The 18,511-nt window shown below is 34.9% G+C and overlaps 1 protein-coding gene across 4 annotated transcripts in view; it reads left to right on the top strand.

The window, feature by feature from the left end:
- FNBP1L (formin binding protein 1 like) overlaps nt 1–16,837 on the top strand; it is a 116,600-nt gene extending 99,763 nt beyond the window's left edge. For 2 of the 4 annotated variants that reach the window (XM_081306882.1, XM_081306885.1), the window contains 5 exons: nt 3,639–3,748; nt 7,586–7,718; nt 8,615–8,709; nt 11,359–11,504; nt 12,908–14,782. In XM_081306882.1, coding sequence (XP_081163008.1) covers nt 3,639–3,748; nt 7,586–7,718; nt 8,615–8,709; nt 11,359–11,504; nt 12,908–13,086 — 663 coding nt within the window. In that variant the 3' untranslated portion in view covers nt 13,087–14,782. Of the gene's footprint in view, nt 1–3,638; nt 3,749–7,585; nt 7,719–8,614; nt 8,710–11,358; nt 11,505–12,907; nt 14,783–15,171 lie in introns of those variants that run through there. The other 2 variants (XM_081306884.1, XM_081306883.1) reach the window with 2 other exon arrangements.
- The last annotated feature ends 1,674 nt before the right edge of the window (nt 16,838–18,511 follow it).

The raw sequence follows: 18,511 nt of genomic DNA, 5'->3' as shown, positions 1-18,511 counted from the left end.
CAGTGAGGTCCTAAAGAACTTAGTGAGACCCTGTATCAAAATAAAAATTGGATGTAGCTCAGTGGTTAAGAACCCCTGGGTTCAATCCGCAATACCCGCCTGCCCCCCCGCCCCCAGAAAAAAAGAAGGGTTACATGGTAGAGCAAAAATCCATGGTATATGCAGAAGGAAAATTTAGCATAAATTATTTTTCCTAGCATTCTTAAGAAAGGTCATATAAAATTTATTTGTAGTTTATCTTATACACTACACTGTTAGATTTCTCCAAAAAGAAAGAAATTGACCTACTAGTTTTATTATGAAGTCAATGCTCTGTTTTTCTATACCACTGAAGGGAAACAGAAATATAAATAATCTAATGTGTATATATATATGTGTGTGTGTGTGTGTGTGTGTGTGTGTGTGTGAATTTTCACCATTTCAGATGTTAATGGAACTACATTATGAAGAACTAAATCAAAATTACTGGGAGTTTGTATATGAAACTACAAAATAACTTTTGGAAAATAGACTTTTTTTTAGACAGTTCAAATTTAACCTTTATAAATTCCCTTATAGTAAGAAAGGTTGTTAAATACCTCAGAGGGCTTCTTCACATCCATAAGAAATAGTTTATTCTCATATTCTGTGTAAGAATGAGTCATAATGTTGAAATGAGATATTAGAAATTTGGGTGCCTAGGCTAGGCACAGTGGCACACACCTGTATCTCAGGAGGCTGAGACAGGATGATCGAAAATTTGAGACCAGATTGGACAATTTAATAGAGATTCTGTGCTTCAAATAAAAAAGTAAAAATGGCTGGGGATGTAGTTCAGTAGTAGAGCACCCTTGGGTTCAGCCTGCAGTAACCTAGTGTGTGTAAGGTGGGAGGAATGCAGATGCTGTAGGTATCTAATGTTAATAAATTTGATCATGAGGTTGATTAGGAATAAGTGGAAATATGGCAGATTTTGCTTGTGGGAAATTATGAGTTTTTAATAATATCCCCTCCCCCAAAAAGGCCTACTGTAGAATTGTTTTTCTTTTGTATAATACTGTTTTCCCCGTTATGTTAGGGAGAGAATTTTTATTTGTTTGTTTTTGTGGTGCTGGGATTTGAACCCAGGTAAGCACTTTACCACTGAGCATTATGTATTTCTTCATTAAGAAAAATTTCAAGGGGCTGGGGTTGTGGCTCAGAGGTGGAGCGCTTGCCTACCATGCATGAGGTACTGGGTTCGATCCTCAGAATCACATAAAAATAAAATAAAGATATTGTGTCCACCTATAACTAAAAAATAAATATTAAAAAAGAAAAAAATTTCAAGGTTTTCAGAAATATTCTAAAAATGTAAATTAGAAGTTTGTCTTTGGCACATATGTAATAGTTTAAAACATGTACCACAGATTAGAATAAATCTGACAATTTGTGTTGAAAATTAACTACTACATTTAAAAGAACTTTGTATAGGAAATTTTGCCATTCATTTAATTAGGTCAGATTTGGTTGCTTGAAGATGTTACATCTGGTGACTGGTAGATGAAAGCACAAAGGATACTTAGGATGCTCTACTTTTTGTAGGCAAGTTTGCTGAATATCCTTAGTAGGCAGGCCACTGGGGAATGATTCTAGGGATTTTGTTTTTTAACTAAATGTTACATTTGGTCATGATTCACCTTAAAAGTGAGTTTTTAAAAAAGTAACCAGGTCAGTTGCAGCCTTGGGAGGCAGAGACAAGGAGGATCGTGAGTTCAAAGCCAGCCTCAGCAACAGTGAGATGCTAAGCAACTCAGTGAGACCCTGTCTCCAAGTGAAATATAAAATAGGTCTGGGGATGTGTCTTAGTGGTCTAGTGCTCCTAAGTTCAATCCCTGGTACCCACTGAAAAAGGGCGGGGGGAGAAGCATGTGGTGGCACACACCTGTAGCCCAGCAGCTTGACAGGCTGAAACAGGAGGATCACAAGTTCATAGCCAGCCTCAGCAACCCTTAATAGCTTAGTGGGACCATTTCAAAAATAAAAAATAAGGCCTGGGGATAAAGCTCAGTTGATAGAGTGCTTGCCTTACATGCTCAAAGCTTTGGATTCAGTCCCCAGCACCACCAATAAATGAATGAATGAATAAATAAATAAATGATGATGATGATAATAATAAATAAAAATGCTGGGGGTGATAGCTTACACCTGTAATCCCAGCCTCACAGGAGACTGAGGTAGGATGATTGCAAATTCAAGGCTAGTCTCTACAACCTAGTGTCTGTCTCAAAATTAAAAATAAATAAATAAAGATGGCTGAGGATGTGGCTCAGTAGTTAAGTGCCCCTAGGTTCAGTCTCTGGTACCAAAGGAAAAAAGAAAAGTAAGTGAAGCATTCTTGTGGATGGTAATATAAAGCTACTTGGCATATAAGTGGCCTAAAGAACAAGAATGCATTTCTTCCTCATTTCAGCAAACACTTTAAAAATTAGGCTATATTCATATTCTTACAATAACCATTTTAAAAGAAAAATGGAGAATAATAGTTATCATTAATTTGGGAATTATGTAAACAGTAAGTGTTTACATTAAATGGGTTTAATAGTTGCTAGTATTTATTCTATTGTAATCTCTAATAATGTAACTAAAGTAACAGTGGCTAAAATAACATTTATGAGGGAAAAGACATTATTTAGTACAAAGTGTACACTTAAATACCTGCAGTTTTTATTAAATCGCATAATTTCTTGACTAAGAAAACATCAAAAAAGGAGTTGGGATTGTTCAGTGGTAGAGCACTTGCTTAGCAGGTGTGAGGCACTGGGTTTGATCCTCAGCACCACATATAAATAAATAAATAAAATAAAGGTATTGTGTTTATCTACAACTGAAAATATTTTTTTTAAAAATCAAAAAAATTTTAGACACCAAGAATCCTTCCTAAAGAACAATTAGATCCTTTCTTTAAATTGTATCTTTCTTCCAGATACAGCTGAAGTATGTTATTTGATTTTACATAAGAAAATTCCAAGTATACTCCATATATGAATATAATTGTTATTCATTGGATAGTTCTACCTTTTGCTTTTTAATGATCAGATATGTCTTGATTCTGAAGAATGGTTTAATGAATGTAATCAAAGACTATAATGCAGTATTGAAGTATATTTCATTAATTAGTTGTTTTTATGAGGTAAGTTTCTTACTTAGTTTTATAAGTTATACATATTTTTAATTTAAACATTTGTAACATCCTAAATATGGCAAAGGGTTTGATTTTAAAAAGTGGTGATGCGCAGTATTTGAAATAACTTGTACAGATAAGAAATGTTATGTGTTTCCATTTTGTTGTTGTTGCTGTAAGAAAATTCATATGTATTCATTTTAACTCTGCCAAGACTTGAAAATAATGTGCTATTAGTAATTACCAATCATCTGTATTTGGTGATATTTTTACCTATTTTGTTTTATGGTTTTAAAAAATGACTAAAATGTGAGGCTCTTCAATATAATTGCTTTCATCAATACACACATCTATGTAGATTTGTTTATTTTTTAAAGGGGGCTATTTGAGACATTTGAAATTAAACTTAAAATTGTATATATTCTTACTTCATAGTAAATTTTAAAAATAAATGTCCTGAAAATGTCTTTCATAATGATTTAGATCTTCTTTTCAGGGGCCAGCGCTAGAAGATTTCAGTCATCTGCCGCCAGAACAGAGACGTAAAAAACTGCAGCAGCGCATTGATGAACTTAACAGGGAACTACAGAAAGAATCAGACCAAAAGTAGTGTTTCTTTAAGTCCTCTCTATCATTATTTCTTTTAGAATCTACTTTGAATGATGTGTGTAAGGTTTCAAAATCATAACATCTTATGCTGGGGATTTAGATTTAGCTCAGTGATATAGTGCTTGCCTAACATGTATAGGGCCTGATTTTGATATCTAGCCACACATCAAAAAGAATAGAACTAGGCATCCTATTTGAAATGTCTTTTGAGAGAAATATATACTTCAAGCAAAAATTTTATGTTTGCTGGGTCATAGATAAAAATGAAGTGTTAGAGATTTTCTTTAATTATCTATTTTTATTAGGTGTTTATAAACATATATACTTATTCCTTCCATAAATTTGTAAAATAGCTTGATTATTCATTTTCAAGAGTAGTTTGACCGGTGCTAACTACCTCTTTACTACCTCAGTTCAACAGCAACCAGAGACTATAATTACTTTGTTGGCTGTAAAACATGTTGGCAGCTGGGTGCAGTGGTGCACACTTGTAACACCAGTGGCTTTGGAGACTGAGGCAAGAGGATCGAAAGTTTAAAATCAGCCTCAGCAACTTGGAGAGGACCTGAGCAACTCAATGAGACTCTGTCTCTAAATGAAAATATTAAAAAGGGATGGAGATGTGGCTCCAATGCTTAAGTGCACTTGAGTTTAATCCCCGGTACCCTCCCCCAAAAATGTTGGTAGACTTATGCTTTAATTTTTTTATTTTACAAAATTTTCCTTTATTCAGTTTTGAAGAAGTGTACTGGGTTTAATCCCTGGTAACAAAACAAAACAAAACAAAATGTTGGTAGATATTGCAGTCATTTATAGCTTCATATTCATTCACTTGTACTTTTTTTTTTAAGTTTTATTTAATTTTTAAGAAGTGATCATAGAGTTGTTTTTTTTTTTTTTAATGATGAATAAAGGGTGATTACAATGAATTGGTGGCTTACCAAACATAAAAATTGGGACTTAAACTAAAGCATGAGAGATTGAAAATTGAAGTTTTGATGTTGAAAATTGTATATCAGGAGCCAGGCATGATGGTGCATGTCTGTAATCCCAACAGCTTAGGAGGCAGAGGCAGGAGGATTGCAAGTTCAAGGCTAGCCTAAGCAACTTATTGAGACTCTTGTCTCAAAAAGGGATAGAGATATAAAGTGCCCCTGGGTTTGATCCCCAGTTACCCCCACCCCCCAAAAAATTGTGTATCGGGTGTGATACACAAATGAAATTTTACAGTTACAGTCAATTCTTAGTAGCTAATGGTCTATAAAGTCACCATGAGCACTAAATTATCGAATATTAAAACATTGCTCCTTAGGGAAAGGGAGATACAGTGTTAGGTGCCAGGAAACCCTGGTCCAACCTTTTCATTAATAGATACATACATAATCTTGTTTTATATGTTTCTGTCTAAAGACACCTTATTTGATACAGACTGTTGATTCATTAACTTTGAATCCTGCCAATGACAATGTAACTCATGCTTACCAAAACTTACATAAGACTTGATTTCTCCATTAGTAACATTACAGCCTTCTTGTGCTGAGGAACACTAGACAACACCTCCAGTAACTCAAATATTTCTCTGTCCTGTGCATGTCCATGAGTGACCAGGAGAGCACTTTGAATATTAGTTTGGAAATTACAAATAAATTTTAGCAGGTAGGCAAATTTATAAAGGAAACTGAACAATGAACTTAACTATATTAGTATAAAAATTTTAGAATGTTAAAAGTATTTACTTAAACAGTATATAAATAGTCTCTGGAAAATTATAATTATAATGTTAGGTCTAATATTTGGTGCTTACCATATATAATAGCCCGTATGAGGATACAAAAATGGAGAAAATATCGTCCCTAATCCGAAGAGGTTCACACTCTAAGTGGGGAAAGGCAAGACTGACAACTTAATTTTTACCCACGCTGGATTGTGATAGCTGCTAATATGAGATACAAACTTTTAAGGGAACTTAGAGGAAATAATGATGAAGTTTTACTGAGGTATTTAGGAAAGACTTTACTGGGGAGAGAGTTGGCTAAGAGAGGGCTGTGGTCTAGGAAATAAATGTTTATGGAAGGATTATTATGTACTAGGTACTGAGCTAGGTGGGGTTTTTTTTTTTTTTTTTTGAGTTTTACATGCAACACATTATTGAATCCTTCAAAATAGCCCTCCGAAGTTGTTGTTCCTGCAGATGAAGAAACTGGATATTAAATAAATACATGTTTTATCTAAGATAACTGGTAAATAACATTGTAACAATAGCCAGCTTGTCTTCAGAGCATTGGAATTGGACCTTGATAGAATAGGATATTGTTACTTAAAGAAGAAAATGAAGAGGGAAAGAAGCATTCAGGAATGTGGGGCAAGGCAAGAATAAAAGCACAGAAATGTGTTCTTGCTGAGCCTTGGAATTCTTTCTAATCTAGGAAAACTGTTGCAAATTATGTAGCATGTAATATCAAAATGAGAGTAAAAAGATGTAAGATGACTTAAGAAAAGGCTTGAATACTTTCTTGTGGAGTGCTGTAGGTATTGGAGAATTATATTCTGACTTTTTTTTTCCCTTCCTGGTGCTTGGGATTGAACCTAGGGCCTCATGCATGCTAGGCAAGTGCTCTAAGCAACTCTGTATTCTGAAGAAAGGTAATTTAAAGTTATGCGAAGAATAGGAAGGGGATTGTAGATAGGGTCACTAGTTAGGGTACTTTATAACAGTCCCTGTAATTGATGCCAAGGGCCTAGATTAAGACGTGGCATGGAACAGAAAGGAATAAATATGAATCATTTCAGAGCAAAGTAGGTTGGACTTTGTTATACCTGATTGGATATTGGAGAACAAAAAAACAGAATAGATTTTAATGCCTTATAGCTCAGGATAGTACTATAGAATTAATTGAAACAGTAAGAAAAATGAATTTGGGACAAAATGACTTTATTTATGTTAATTTTTGAAATATATGAAAAAATATTGGAAGGGTTCAAATGTGTTTGGAAATATGAATCTAGAACTTAGGAGAGAGAGGACTGAAGATATACATTTGAGAATCTTTTGAAGATAGGTGGTATTAAAACAGTAAGAAATCATCCTCAAAGAAAAGTGTAGGATGAGATGAGAAGAAACCGCTGTCATTTTATGTAACAGACATTTAAAAGTTGAACAAAGAAGGAGAAGGAGGTAATAAGAGAGACTGTAAGAAAGCAAAAGTGAGGAGGAGGGAAAGAAAATGTAACCTCTAGGTCAAGAAGGAAAAGACATGCTAGTCAATAGTGTCAGATGTTAGAGCTGTGATTGGGCATAACCTATTGTAGTGTGATTAGAGGAGATCGGTTAAGAGTAGTTGGCAAATGACTGACTGTAGAGGAAAGGGGGCAAATTAAAGATGCCATTCCTATTTCTGGCATAGATGGGTGGGAGGATGGTGATGATGTGTGAATTGAGATAAGGAACACTGGTTGAATAAAGTTGCTGGGTGGGAATACGAGTTTCATTTGGAACATGATGGGTTTAAAATTATTTGAGTATATCTATATAAATATACAAATAGACATGTGTGTATGTCTATATACATACATACATAATTTCTTTAAGAAAAATGAATTTAGTCTGTTTTGGTATTACAAATGTTTTAAAAGATCATTTTCATAAATTATTAACTATACATTATAAGCTTTATGCAGATTGTCTTTAATCAGGTAATATTTGATTAAACGTTTTAATGAGATGTGAAACTACTTAAGATTAATTTGTACTTGAGTCTTCAAAGTCAAATGAAACTCTCATTTAAAAGCACTTGAAGCGAATATTTAATTCTATGATTTCCTTCTCTTTTTCAGAGATGCACTCAACAAAATGAAAGATGTATATGAAAAAAATCCACAAATGGGGGATCCAGGGAGTTTGCAGCCTAAATTAGCAGAGACTATGAATAATATTGACCGTCTAAGAATGGAAATCCATAAGAATGAGGTAAATTTGGTTTTCAGCAGTTGTCTGTTATTTTCATAAGCTTTATTATGGTAGATTGGTTTTTGCTAAAAATTAATGTTCCAGTACCCATATCTAATTTTAGAAATTATGATCTAAAAGTATCATGATGGTATGTAATCTTTAGATTTATGCCTCATTTTTAAAATTTTAAACCTTTATATAAAACTAAGTATTTATGCTATTTTTTTAAATATTTATTTTTTAGGCATAGTTGGACACAATACCTTTATTTAATTTATTTATTTTTATGTGGTGCTAAGGATCGAACCCAAGGCCTCACATACTAGGCGGGCGCTATACCACTGAGCTATAGCCCCAGCCCCAATACTTATGCTATTATTTAAAATGATCTAGGGGGCTGGGGATGTGGCTCAAGCGGTAGCGCGCTCGCCTGGCATGCGTGCGGCCCGGGATCGATCCTCAGCACCACATACCAACAAAGATGTCGTGTCCTCAGAGATCTAAAAAATAAATATTTAAAAAAAAATAAATAAAATGATCTATAAAGTTCATCACTTACCAAAGTGGACCAAAGATTTCTCATCTCCAAGAATCACATAATTGACAGGGTCTAGTGGCTCATGCCTGTTATCTCTGTGGCTGGGGAGGCTGAGACAAGAGGATCAAGAGTCCAAAGCCAGCCTCAGCAACTTAGTGAGGCCTTAAGCACCTTAGTGAGACCCTGTCTCTAAATAAAATATAAAATGGGTTGAGAATGTGGCTCAGTGGTTAAGTGTCCCTGTGTTCAATCCCCGGCACCCCCCCCCCCCAAATCACATGCTTATAAAACCTCAAAGCACATTTTAAATGCAGAGTATCTTATGAGTTTTTGAATATAATTTATTGATCTTGGTTATTATTTTTTTTTCCCTAAGGCTTGGCTGTCTGAAGTTGAAGGCAAAACAGGTGGGAGAGGAGACAGACGACACAGCAGTGACATAAACCATCTTGTTACACAGGGACGAGAAAGGTCATTAATTTTGCATTTTTATTCATATTTTTTCTGTTTTCCAAACTTTCCTTACCCCTTTGTTCTAAACTTTATATAGTTATCTAATTCAATAAGTTTGGCATTTAATAACTTAATTCTCTTGAACCTAAGTAATTTTTTGATCCTTTAACATTATTGCAGATGAAGTATTAAATGGTAGTCTATCATGCATCCATAAATCAGATCTAGAAACAAAGAAAACTCATGGAGCTATAATCTGGGCCATAGGAACCTTAGGCATAGGAAGATTTCCCTATGATTTAGGTGGAGCTGAGTAACTTTTTTTTTTTTTTTTTAATGAAAGCCCATTGAGAAAAAGTAAAATTATGAAAGGTTTGGGAAACATTTTACTTTCTTTCTCTAACTCAAAGTAAAATAGCTTTTTTTGAGTAAAGGAAGTCACACTGAGCTACTTAACTTCTTCTCCTTTGTCCTAATAACAGGCATTTATTACATCTGGGATCTAGAGTATGCCAGGCATTGTGCTAAGGGCTTCATGTGCTTTTTGGTCAGTTATTCAGCTGGAGTTGGGTAACTTATGCTAAAGGAAAATTTGGTTAATAACTCGAGGTTTTGTGGAAAAATGGGGGAGGTATGTATATTATTAGTTTAGATCCGCATTTCCAGCTTGGCGTTTTGCCAGATTTTCATGTTCACATCACATGTAACATTTCTTCCTTGGTATAGTACAGACACACACAATTTTTTTTCATAATAAAACAGTCCACAAATTAGGGTTCATGTTAGAGAAAAATTCAAATATTTTGGTTTATTATTTAATCACAGTATAATTTGAACAAGTTCTTTTTTTAAAAATATTTATTTTTTTTTAGGTGTAGATGGACACAACATAATGCCTTTATTTTTATGTGGTGCTGAGGACCGAACCCGGGTCCCGTCCGTGCTAGGAGAGCGCTCTACTGCTGAGCCACAAATCCAGCCCCAAGTTCATTTTTAATATTCCCCACATCTCAGTTTACTGAAATATATAATTGAGGTTTCAGTACCCATCCTATAGTGTTCTTAGTACTACAGGCAATAAAATACATAAAGCATGTAGAAATAAAATACTTTGTAATAGTATGTGCTTCACAAATATTGTGAAATATGAATATTCACAATATGAATATTCACAATTCATATCTTTAGTATCTCAAGAAAGATCCTCAGGTTAGATACAGTGGTGTATACCTGCAATCCCAGCTACTCAGGAGTCTGAGGCAAGAGGATCAAAAGTTTAAGGCTAGCCTGGGCAACTTAAGGAGACCTTATATCAAAATAAAAATTAGAAAGAAAAAGCCACAGAAACTTTTTTTTTTGGTGGGGGGGAGAGGGGTATTAGGTAAAACCAGATTGGTCTTTCTGGCATATGTTATATAAGAATGTGTCTTTCAGGCTTGTTGAAAGTGTTGCTAAATCTAATCCTAAAATTTTTCTATTCACTAACAATATTTTAATAAAAACTTTTAAACATTTTTTTTCGTTGATATAAAATATTTTTAAGAAAAATAAAATGCCTTTGTATTACCTGCTCTTTTGGATTTTCTAAGTTACTAATTTCCCCATTACCATGATTAATTGAAATTAACTTTGTCTTGTTTTAATTAGGAGTCTTTTGACTTGTAAGCAGAATGAATACTTTACTCATAATCCGATTAGAGTAAAAATAGGCTTCACTGGATTATTTGAGGGAAAGCCCAGATGATATTCTTAGGTCTTGGTTTCTTCTTACTTCTCAGCTATCCCTTAAGCACTGGCTTCATTTTAGGCTCCATGTGATGATTTCCCCCAAAGCTCTAGGCAGTTTTCCTCCTGGTTCAAAGTGAAAAGGGAGTGAACTTCTCTTCTAGCAGTCCCAAGTAGAGTTCTCTATGTACGGCTGTTTAACCTGATTGAGTTATAGCACTATTGGTGAACTGTTTACTCCCGTCAAACAAGTACTATGCTCATCTCCTTTCTGGATCCACAATAGAAATAACTTTTGGGCTGGGTGGATTTCCAGAGAAACTTTAGGTATTTTTCCCCCTTCAAAAGAGGGAGTGATGGATCTGGGATGATGAAAGATAAGTGTCTACTACCTTTTTCCATTTTATCTTTTTTTTTTAATATTTATTTTTTAGTTGTAGTTGGACACGATACTTTTATTTTATTTGTTTTTATGTGGTTCTAAGGATTGAACCCAGTGCTAGGCGAGCACTCTCACCGAGCCACAACCCAACCCCTCCATTTTATCTTTAGACCCAATGATAGTGAGGTGTACTTAGTGAATATTCCTATGTGCCTAGATCATTATAATCTTTATTTATTTATTTATTTTTTAATATTTATTTTTTAGTTATTGGCGGACACTACATCTTTGTTTTGTATGTGGTGCTGAGGATCGAACCTGGGCCGCACGCATGTCAGGCGAGCGCGCTACCACTTGAGCCACATCCCCAGCCCCCGTTATAATCTTTAAAATTTTTTTTTTTAATTCAGGAAATTCATTTAAGAAAATAGGGCTTAAGAAACCATGTCATCTATATCTAATTTTCTGAACTGATCCTTAGATTGATAAACTTTTATAGATAACAGGTGAAAAGTTCTCATGTTTGTGATACTTGACAGAGATAATTTTATGATTTTTAGTCCTGAGGGAAGTTACACTGATGATGCAAACCAAGAAGTCCGTGGACCACCGCAACAGCATGGTCACCATGAGTTTGATGATGAATTTGAGGATGATGACCCCTTGCCTGCTATTGGACACTGCAAAGCTATCTACCCTTTTGATGGTATGATGTTCTTATTATATTTGATAAAGGTTACTTAAAAGTCTAAGTGCATTGTGACTTATTTTAGTGTCCTTAGCTGAATAATACATTATCAGAAAATCATAACTCCAGTTCATTAATATGCATACTTGTTTAAATTGTTAATTTTTTCCACACTGGAGTTGAAAGAGAATTACCTATTATTAGCTCCTAATTTAGGTTATTATCTGTCAACTTTGGTTGATAACAGAATATCCCTCCAGAACTTACCAGTCTTTAGGTATACTCAACATAGTTGAAGCAGCTTGGCATACAGCCCAAATTAGGAAGTAGATGGCTGGTAGATGTCACTTCATGTTCCTTGTAGTTGATAAACATTGAGAGACAGGTGTAAAGCATAGTTAAATGCTGTCATCATATCCTGATTGCATGCCACCTTTTCAGGTGAGAACTGGAAAGAAAGTGGTAGCTTCTGACAATACCATCTCTTCTATGATAGTTAGAAATAAATTCTGTGAGGGGAGTAAGGCTTTTTGGCTTTCTACCACAGGTTTTTAGTTATCCTTCCTAATTATGGACCCTGAAAAATCCTTGAATTAACAGAAGAGCAGAGTAACACCTTCCTAAATAAGTTGTAAAATGATAGGTGGTGTAAGGTCTTTCTTCACCCACTCATTGTGTTGATTTTGAAATTGAGTAAAGGGGTTGGGAATGTAGTTCAGTGTTCAAGTGCATGCCTATCATATTTGAGGACCTGGGTGTGTGATTCTCAGTATAACTAAAATATAATATAATAACATAATCTCTTTAGTTACTCCTCAATTCTGAGCAAATTATTATATTTGAGAGCTTTTTAATGCATTCTAAGAGTAGGGAAGGATTTTAGCATATGTTGAATGAGAATTCTACTTAAGAACACTGTTATTGCTAAGCATATTGGGAATGGTTTAGGGTAGGGAAGAAAGGGAATCCTAAAATTGATGAGGTCTTGAAGTTTGTGCTTTGGGGTTATTCTGCTTCTACCATCACCATAGTTAAATCTCTGTTTTTCTCTGTGCTCTTTAAACTATATCCTTTTTCTTTTCCCACCTTTTCACTGTTTTGTTACTACTTTCCTGAACCATGCCTCATGAATTTTTTATAGCAACACTACTCAAAAGCAGGAAAGAATTCATTTGTTACATAGGGATAATATTAGTCTAGCCTCATAGGTTTTTGTATAGTACAAATGAGAATGTGTGTGAAAGTGTTGGATAAACTACAAAACATTGTAGAAATATTGTTGCTAATGAGAATCAGTGAGCTCATGAGCAGGTATATTGAAATCTAGTAGGATTTCATGTGTTTTGTGTATTGTATTTATAATTTTTATTACAAATTATCACTGTGCTTAAATTATGCTTGTGCTATGAAAACTCATCTAGGTCATAATGAAGGTACTCTGGCAATGAAAGAAGGTGAAGTGCTATACATTATTGAGGAGGACAAAGGTGATGGATGGACAAGAGCCAGGAGACAGAACGGTGAAGAAGGCTACGTTCCGACATCATACATAGATGTAACTCTAGAGAAAAACAGTAAAGGTGCAGTAACTTATATCTAAACTAACCAGGCAGCTTTGTGCTATGTATGACATAAATAAACGGTATGACATAAATGAAAACACATTCAACAGGTCAGAAAAAATGAGAAAACCTAAAAGGGCATCCCAATTTATTGTTCACTGTGTGAGCTGAATGCAGGCTTAAGAGATGTGGATATCACCACAAAAAGCTGTTTTTGTGATGCCTTCCTGTTTGAGTAATGTTGATGTGAAGCTTAATTGATGCCTTTGCTTTATGTCCTGCTTAAGTCTCTGTGAAGGATTTGTGTTTTTCTGCCTTATAAATATAGAATTTGGCTTATTGGGCAGGAATACATAGGTTGATGCTCCTCCATCTGCTTTACTTCAGAAAACACAGTGACTGGTTAATTCACATAAGTAAAACTGCTCTGAAATGCTATAGAAAACTGACTTACGAAAGAGTGGTTTGTTGTAGGTGTTTGAATTTGTAGCTTCAGTATTTAGGGAAAAAAGTGATAGTTAGAAAATTGGGTAAAATAACAATCATTTTAATTTTCCTCTCTATTCTTAATGTTGGTTTCCTAAAGGAAGAAAATAAGCACTTAGTGCATAATCTAAGTAGTGAGCTAATCAAGAAATCTATAAAATGTATGATCTGGTCTAGCTCTCTCTTCTTCTTTTTTTTTTTTTTTTTTTTTTTTTTTGTGATACAAGGGATTTAACCCTGGGCCTCTTGCATGCTAGAGTGCATTCACAGTTCTTGCTTTGTTTTATTTTGAGACAGGGTCTCACCAGCGTGCCCAGGCTGGCCTTAAATTTGTGATCCTCCTGTTTCAACCTGCCAAGCAGCTAAGATTACAGGCATGTGCCACCATGCCCTGCCTAGTCTAGCTCTTATCTGAATAAAACAGTTTTAAGATCTGAAAATATTTTCAGGTTTACTGGTAATTTTCAATAATGCACAAAATTCCTTCCAAATTAATCTTATACTTGTGTTTTTCGTCTTGAAAGTGGTTTGCGGGGAATATCACTTTAGTGATTATTTAGCATTTAGTAGGAAAATAAATATTCTAAATCAGTGAAGATAGAGGAAATCTTGAATGGAGAAGTACTGGCAATGTTTACTTGTAGAAGAGAGAAAACTTTTTTGACTGAGCTGAGGGAAGATATCTGTACTACCATTTATGGCCTCATTTTAGCTAGATCAGCAGTTACTAAAATAGATTTTTTTCCAATTAATTTCAATAAGCATTTGTTGAAAACACTGTACAATTAAGTATTGTGTGTGCTAGTCATGTGATCACACCCTGAATTAATTGTGTGGGTAAGCAAAGGGAGAAAGCAATGAGATGGGTCCTTGATTTTGCTCATATTTCACATTTTCCTGGTGTTTTCAGTGGCTGACTATAAAATGATTTTTAGAGACGTTTGGGGCAGACACTTTAAGCTGAACACCCCTTTTGGTCTTACCAAAGGTCTTCAGTAATTCTTCTTTTCTTTTTCCTCCTGGACTGCAGGTTCCTGAAGAGGGTTTCTGAGGAAATGGGCAAGATGTTGAAGGAGGTTACATGCAGCTGCTTTTGGGGGGAGGGTATTAGAGTTGTCAGGCACAAAGAGTGAGAGAAGCAAGTTGCATGAGTGCATGCAGACATGATTTTTTTTTTTACTAACTTCGTTAGCATTCCATACATTGTTTTAAAAATTTGTTATAATACCAATCCTTAAATTCCTAGTTCACAGTTACTAACATAGAAGAAAGAAAAAAGCCAATAATGGCTGACCCTTTTCCATTTATTTTACTGGCGTGTCCAAATCACAAAGAGTGCAGAGCTGTCATAAAAATTTGTCTTATATTTGATTGTCTCAATAAGACTGTCTCTTCCCAGCTCTGTTTTAATTGCTTTTTAGACCCATTGTCTGTTAGAATTCTTGCCATGTGTCACTGTCTGCCTGTGCCATCTCCATGCTTGCTTAACATCCTGTTGCATGTCTAGAGTGATTAGACTTAGATTTTTCAGGCATGTCTTTATAATCCCTTGTTCATGTCAAAGCCTTTGTTTTGTTTTACATTTGTAGTGCAGATCATTTTGTCAAACATCTCCAGCACTAATGTTTCCATCTTAGTATTTGTGTACGCTGCTACAACTTCCCCACTGCAAACATTCCAATTTTGGCATTATGAAGACGTGGTCTGTGAACCTGAAGTATTTATGATAAGAAAAAGAAAACATCTCTGCTCTAGCCTACAGCCCAGTTGAAAGGACTCTTTGAAAAGTGATACATCTTCAGCACCTCAGTCTGGGAAGAATCTATAGTCAGCACTGAAGTCCTGGCATAATAAACACAGAAGATACCACCTCAAGACAAAGGACTGTTGTCAAAAGTCAGCTGCTTCCATTCAAATGCTGCCTTAAACTAGAGTGCCTAAATCTGTTGATTGCCAACACTACCACTACAGTATCCCACAAAGGGCTTTGTGTCAGCTCAGTGTGACCTCCTTTAACTCTGCAGCTCTGCTGCAGCTGCCGATGTAGCCTCGGTAGGTAGCTTTTAGAGCTCTACCATGTACAATGGTGCATCTTCAAATTTATGCATCAAACTAAAGACATGTCTGAAGTCCATTTTACTTAGTGTTTTATGAGAAGTTTTATGAACCTCCCCAATCGTCTTTTAATTTGAGGTTATAATGATCTCATTTGGTTATTGCAATGATAGTCTGTTTCCAAGTGATGCTTTTGTTTGAATCAGATAAAATTTAGTGAAACTTTGTAATGATCTATGTGCACTTTTACTTGTAAAACGGAAATTTCTGTATGTTTATACTTGTAAATATAATTGTCCTTAGTGTCCCTATTGCTCATGTTATCATGCCTCGCATTTGTGATTCTGTTATTGACTTGTATCTGAACTAATTTCTTAGTGATGTTGTACTAGGGAGATGGGCGGGTGGGAAGTTATTTGTACCACTGAACTTCATTAATTTGGTTCTTTACTGTTTTGAGGGGAGAAATAACGTGAAATGGTTTGTGTATTATTGGATTTTAAGCAATATTTTAGAAGCTGTGTGACTGTTTTAATAAAATTTTCCCAGTGTTATTTGAATCATACTACCAGTTACACTAAAGCTGAATGACAATTGTGTGAAAGTTAATGCCTTCCTAAGATCAAGTACACCACTGTTACACAGCTGACATAGTGTATTACCTTTGAGGCTAGTAAACTATAAACTTTAGATATTGAATCTCGTTACAGGGTTATTTATATAATGTGACATTATTCAATACTGACGGACTACATGAAGTAGTTTTAAAATCTAGTGCTATTTTTATTTTAAAGGTTAGCAATGAGAAGGAAATGTGATCTGGCTGTGTTTGTCTTCTGTACAAAGCCTGCAGTGCTTATGTTTTTTTGGCTAACAGCCACAGAGGGCAAAGTTTAAGGCTTTCTTGTAAGGACTAACTGTTCTTTTGAAGCTACTGTTTGTTTTTCTAAAAGCAGAATTTGCTTCCGAAGGAGGCAGGTTCCTTCGTGTGGAATAGTGCAACCTGTATATGGGTTATTACAATAGGAAAGACATTTGTACTTGCACAGTTTAAATCATTATTAAATCATTCTTAAATTTTGAACATGTGAATTGTCCAAAAGAAATCTTAAAAATTTTCAGTAATTTTTACTCTTTGTGCACATGTTGATTTCTTAATGGTAAATTGTTTAAGATAGTGTTCTCTGTTGAGAATATTTTCATGGAATAAAACAATCTTTTCATGGTCAGTTAAGTTGTATCTTTCTTTGGTATGTGAACCAACAAGATGTGATGATTTTGTTCTTCAGTGTGCTAAATTTCAAAAAATAAGTTCTTGAAGTTGGGCGACATTTTTGGAAAGCAGTTTCAGAAATTTTATTCTTATTTTCTAGTTTTCTCCAAAGAAAGAATAAATACTACTACTTTAGAGTTATTAAATGCATGTAACAATTTATATTTGTTCAACAGTAGCCACATTGCACAGACTTTGCTTTTATACCATTGTATCCTCTCTCTCTATACCATCTGTCCCTGGACTGCATAGCTTGATCTAGCCACCACACTTGAGCCTGCATTTACTATGCTTCTGCTTGTTTTCAGTCAGGGAGAGTACCCATGCTTCCTGGCATTTCTGAACACGGAAGAGAATGTTTGCCATAATTAGTCACAAATTATCTGTAACTTTTAAAAATCTAATTTCAGAAGAGTCATCTAGTCATGTGAAACTATGACTGCAAACTTTTGGTAACCCAAAAAGGAAAAACTCATGGTAGATCCTGAATAGTGAGAGGTTATAATTGTTAAGATGAATATTTAGAGATCAAGGCCAAGCTTGGAAGTAAGGACATACAACAATGAAAGTAGCAGGAAAGTAGTGTCGTCAAATGTTGTAGTTTTAGGCAAACAAGTCTGGGGGGAAAAAAAGCAGCAATGGCTGCTCAAGACCATGAAAAAGGCTTCTACCTATCTGAAGTAAGTTTGGGAAAATAAATATTGCTTGCTAGGGAAAGATAAAAGCCTTATAATAAAATCAACAAAAGGAAAAGGAACCCAGACTTGTTAAAAAAGAATAGTCACTGTCAGCAGTTAGGAAACTATAGAACATAATTTTGGAGAACAATTTTGGGAAGTTTAACAACCTTAAAAATACTAGAAATATGATCATTTAGAAGAAAATATAATGAGCAGTTAACCTAGGTTCCTAGGGATAAGTCATGTCAAATTAGCCTTATTCCTTTCTTTAGCTGCAAATGGGGGATTCTACAGCATAATGTTTTGATTTCAGCAGTTTGAATTTGTCAAGGTTTCTCACTACTTGTAAGATGGTTATAGTATTATGTAGAGAGTTGGGGCTATGACAAGTTGATTTGGTAAATCCAGAATGTCAACACTAAGGAGAATTTCTTGTGGAAATTGTGTATAATAAACAAATCTGTCACCCAACTGTGCAAATGGAAAATTGCCATCTCCTCTTTCAAGAGTAACCATTATCTTGAATTTTGTGTCGTTTTTTTTTTCTTAGTAGTTTTGCTACATGGGGATTTATTTTTTTCCTTGGCCTGACTAGCTTTCCTTATATTTGAGCTCTGTAAGAATAATGTCTGTAAAGATTGTTGAGCAGGGCTGATATTCGGCCATTGCATCCTAATGTATAGTCATAGCGAATGCTAAATTTCAAAATACTTCCATACTGGTTGGTAAAAGTAGTAATTTAGAAAAGTAGTGAAATGGAAATCATACATGATAAAAGCATTTCTGATGGGAGCACTGCAGATAAAGCTAAAATGGTTTACTATAGCAACTTATTCTGTGTGGTGAAGAGTGGCCCACCTTGTGCATTCAAGGTGTGAGAAGAGGAACTGTTTTCTATCTAGAGGAGAGTTTTGCAAATGACAGCACCATAATTGCTATGTCCTCCTCCTCTAGGCTGGTCTCTAGACG

This window comes from Spermophilus citellus, assembly GCF_964194105.1.
Source record: "Spermophilus citellus genome assembly, chromosome: 9".
Classification (NCBI taxonomy): domain Eukaryota; kingdom Metazoa; phylum Chordata; class Mammalia; order Rodentia; family Sciuridae; genus Spermophilus; species Spermophilus citellus.
The sequence above is the reverse complement of the archived record's forward strand: the minus strand, read 5'-3'. Positions and strand labels throughout refer to the sequence as shown.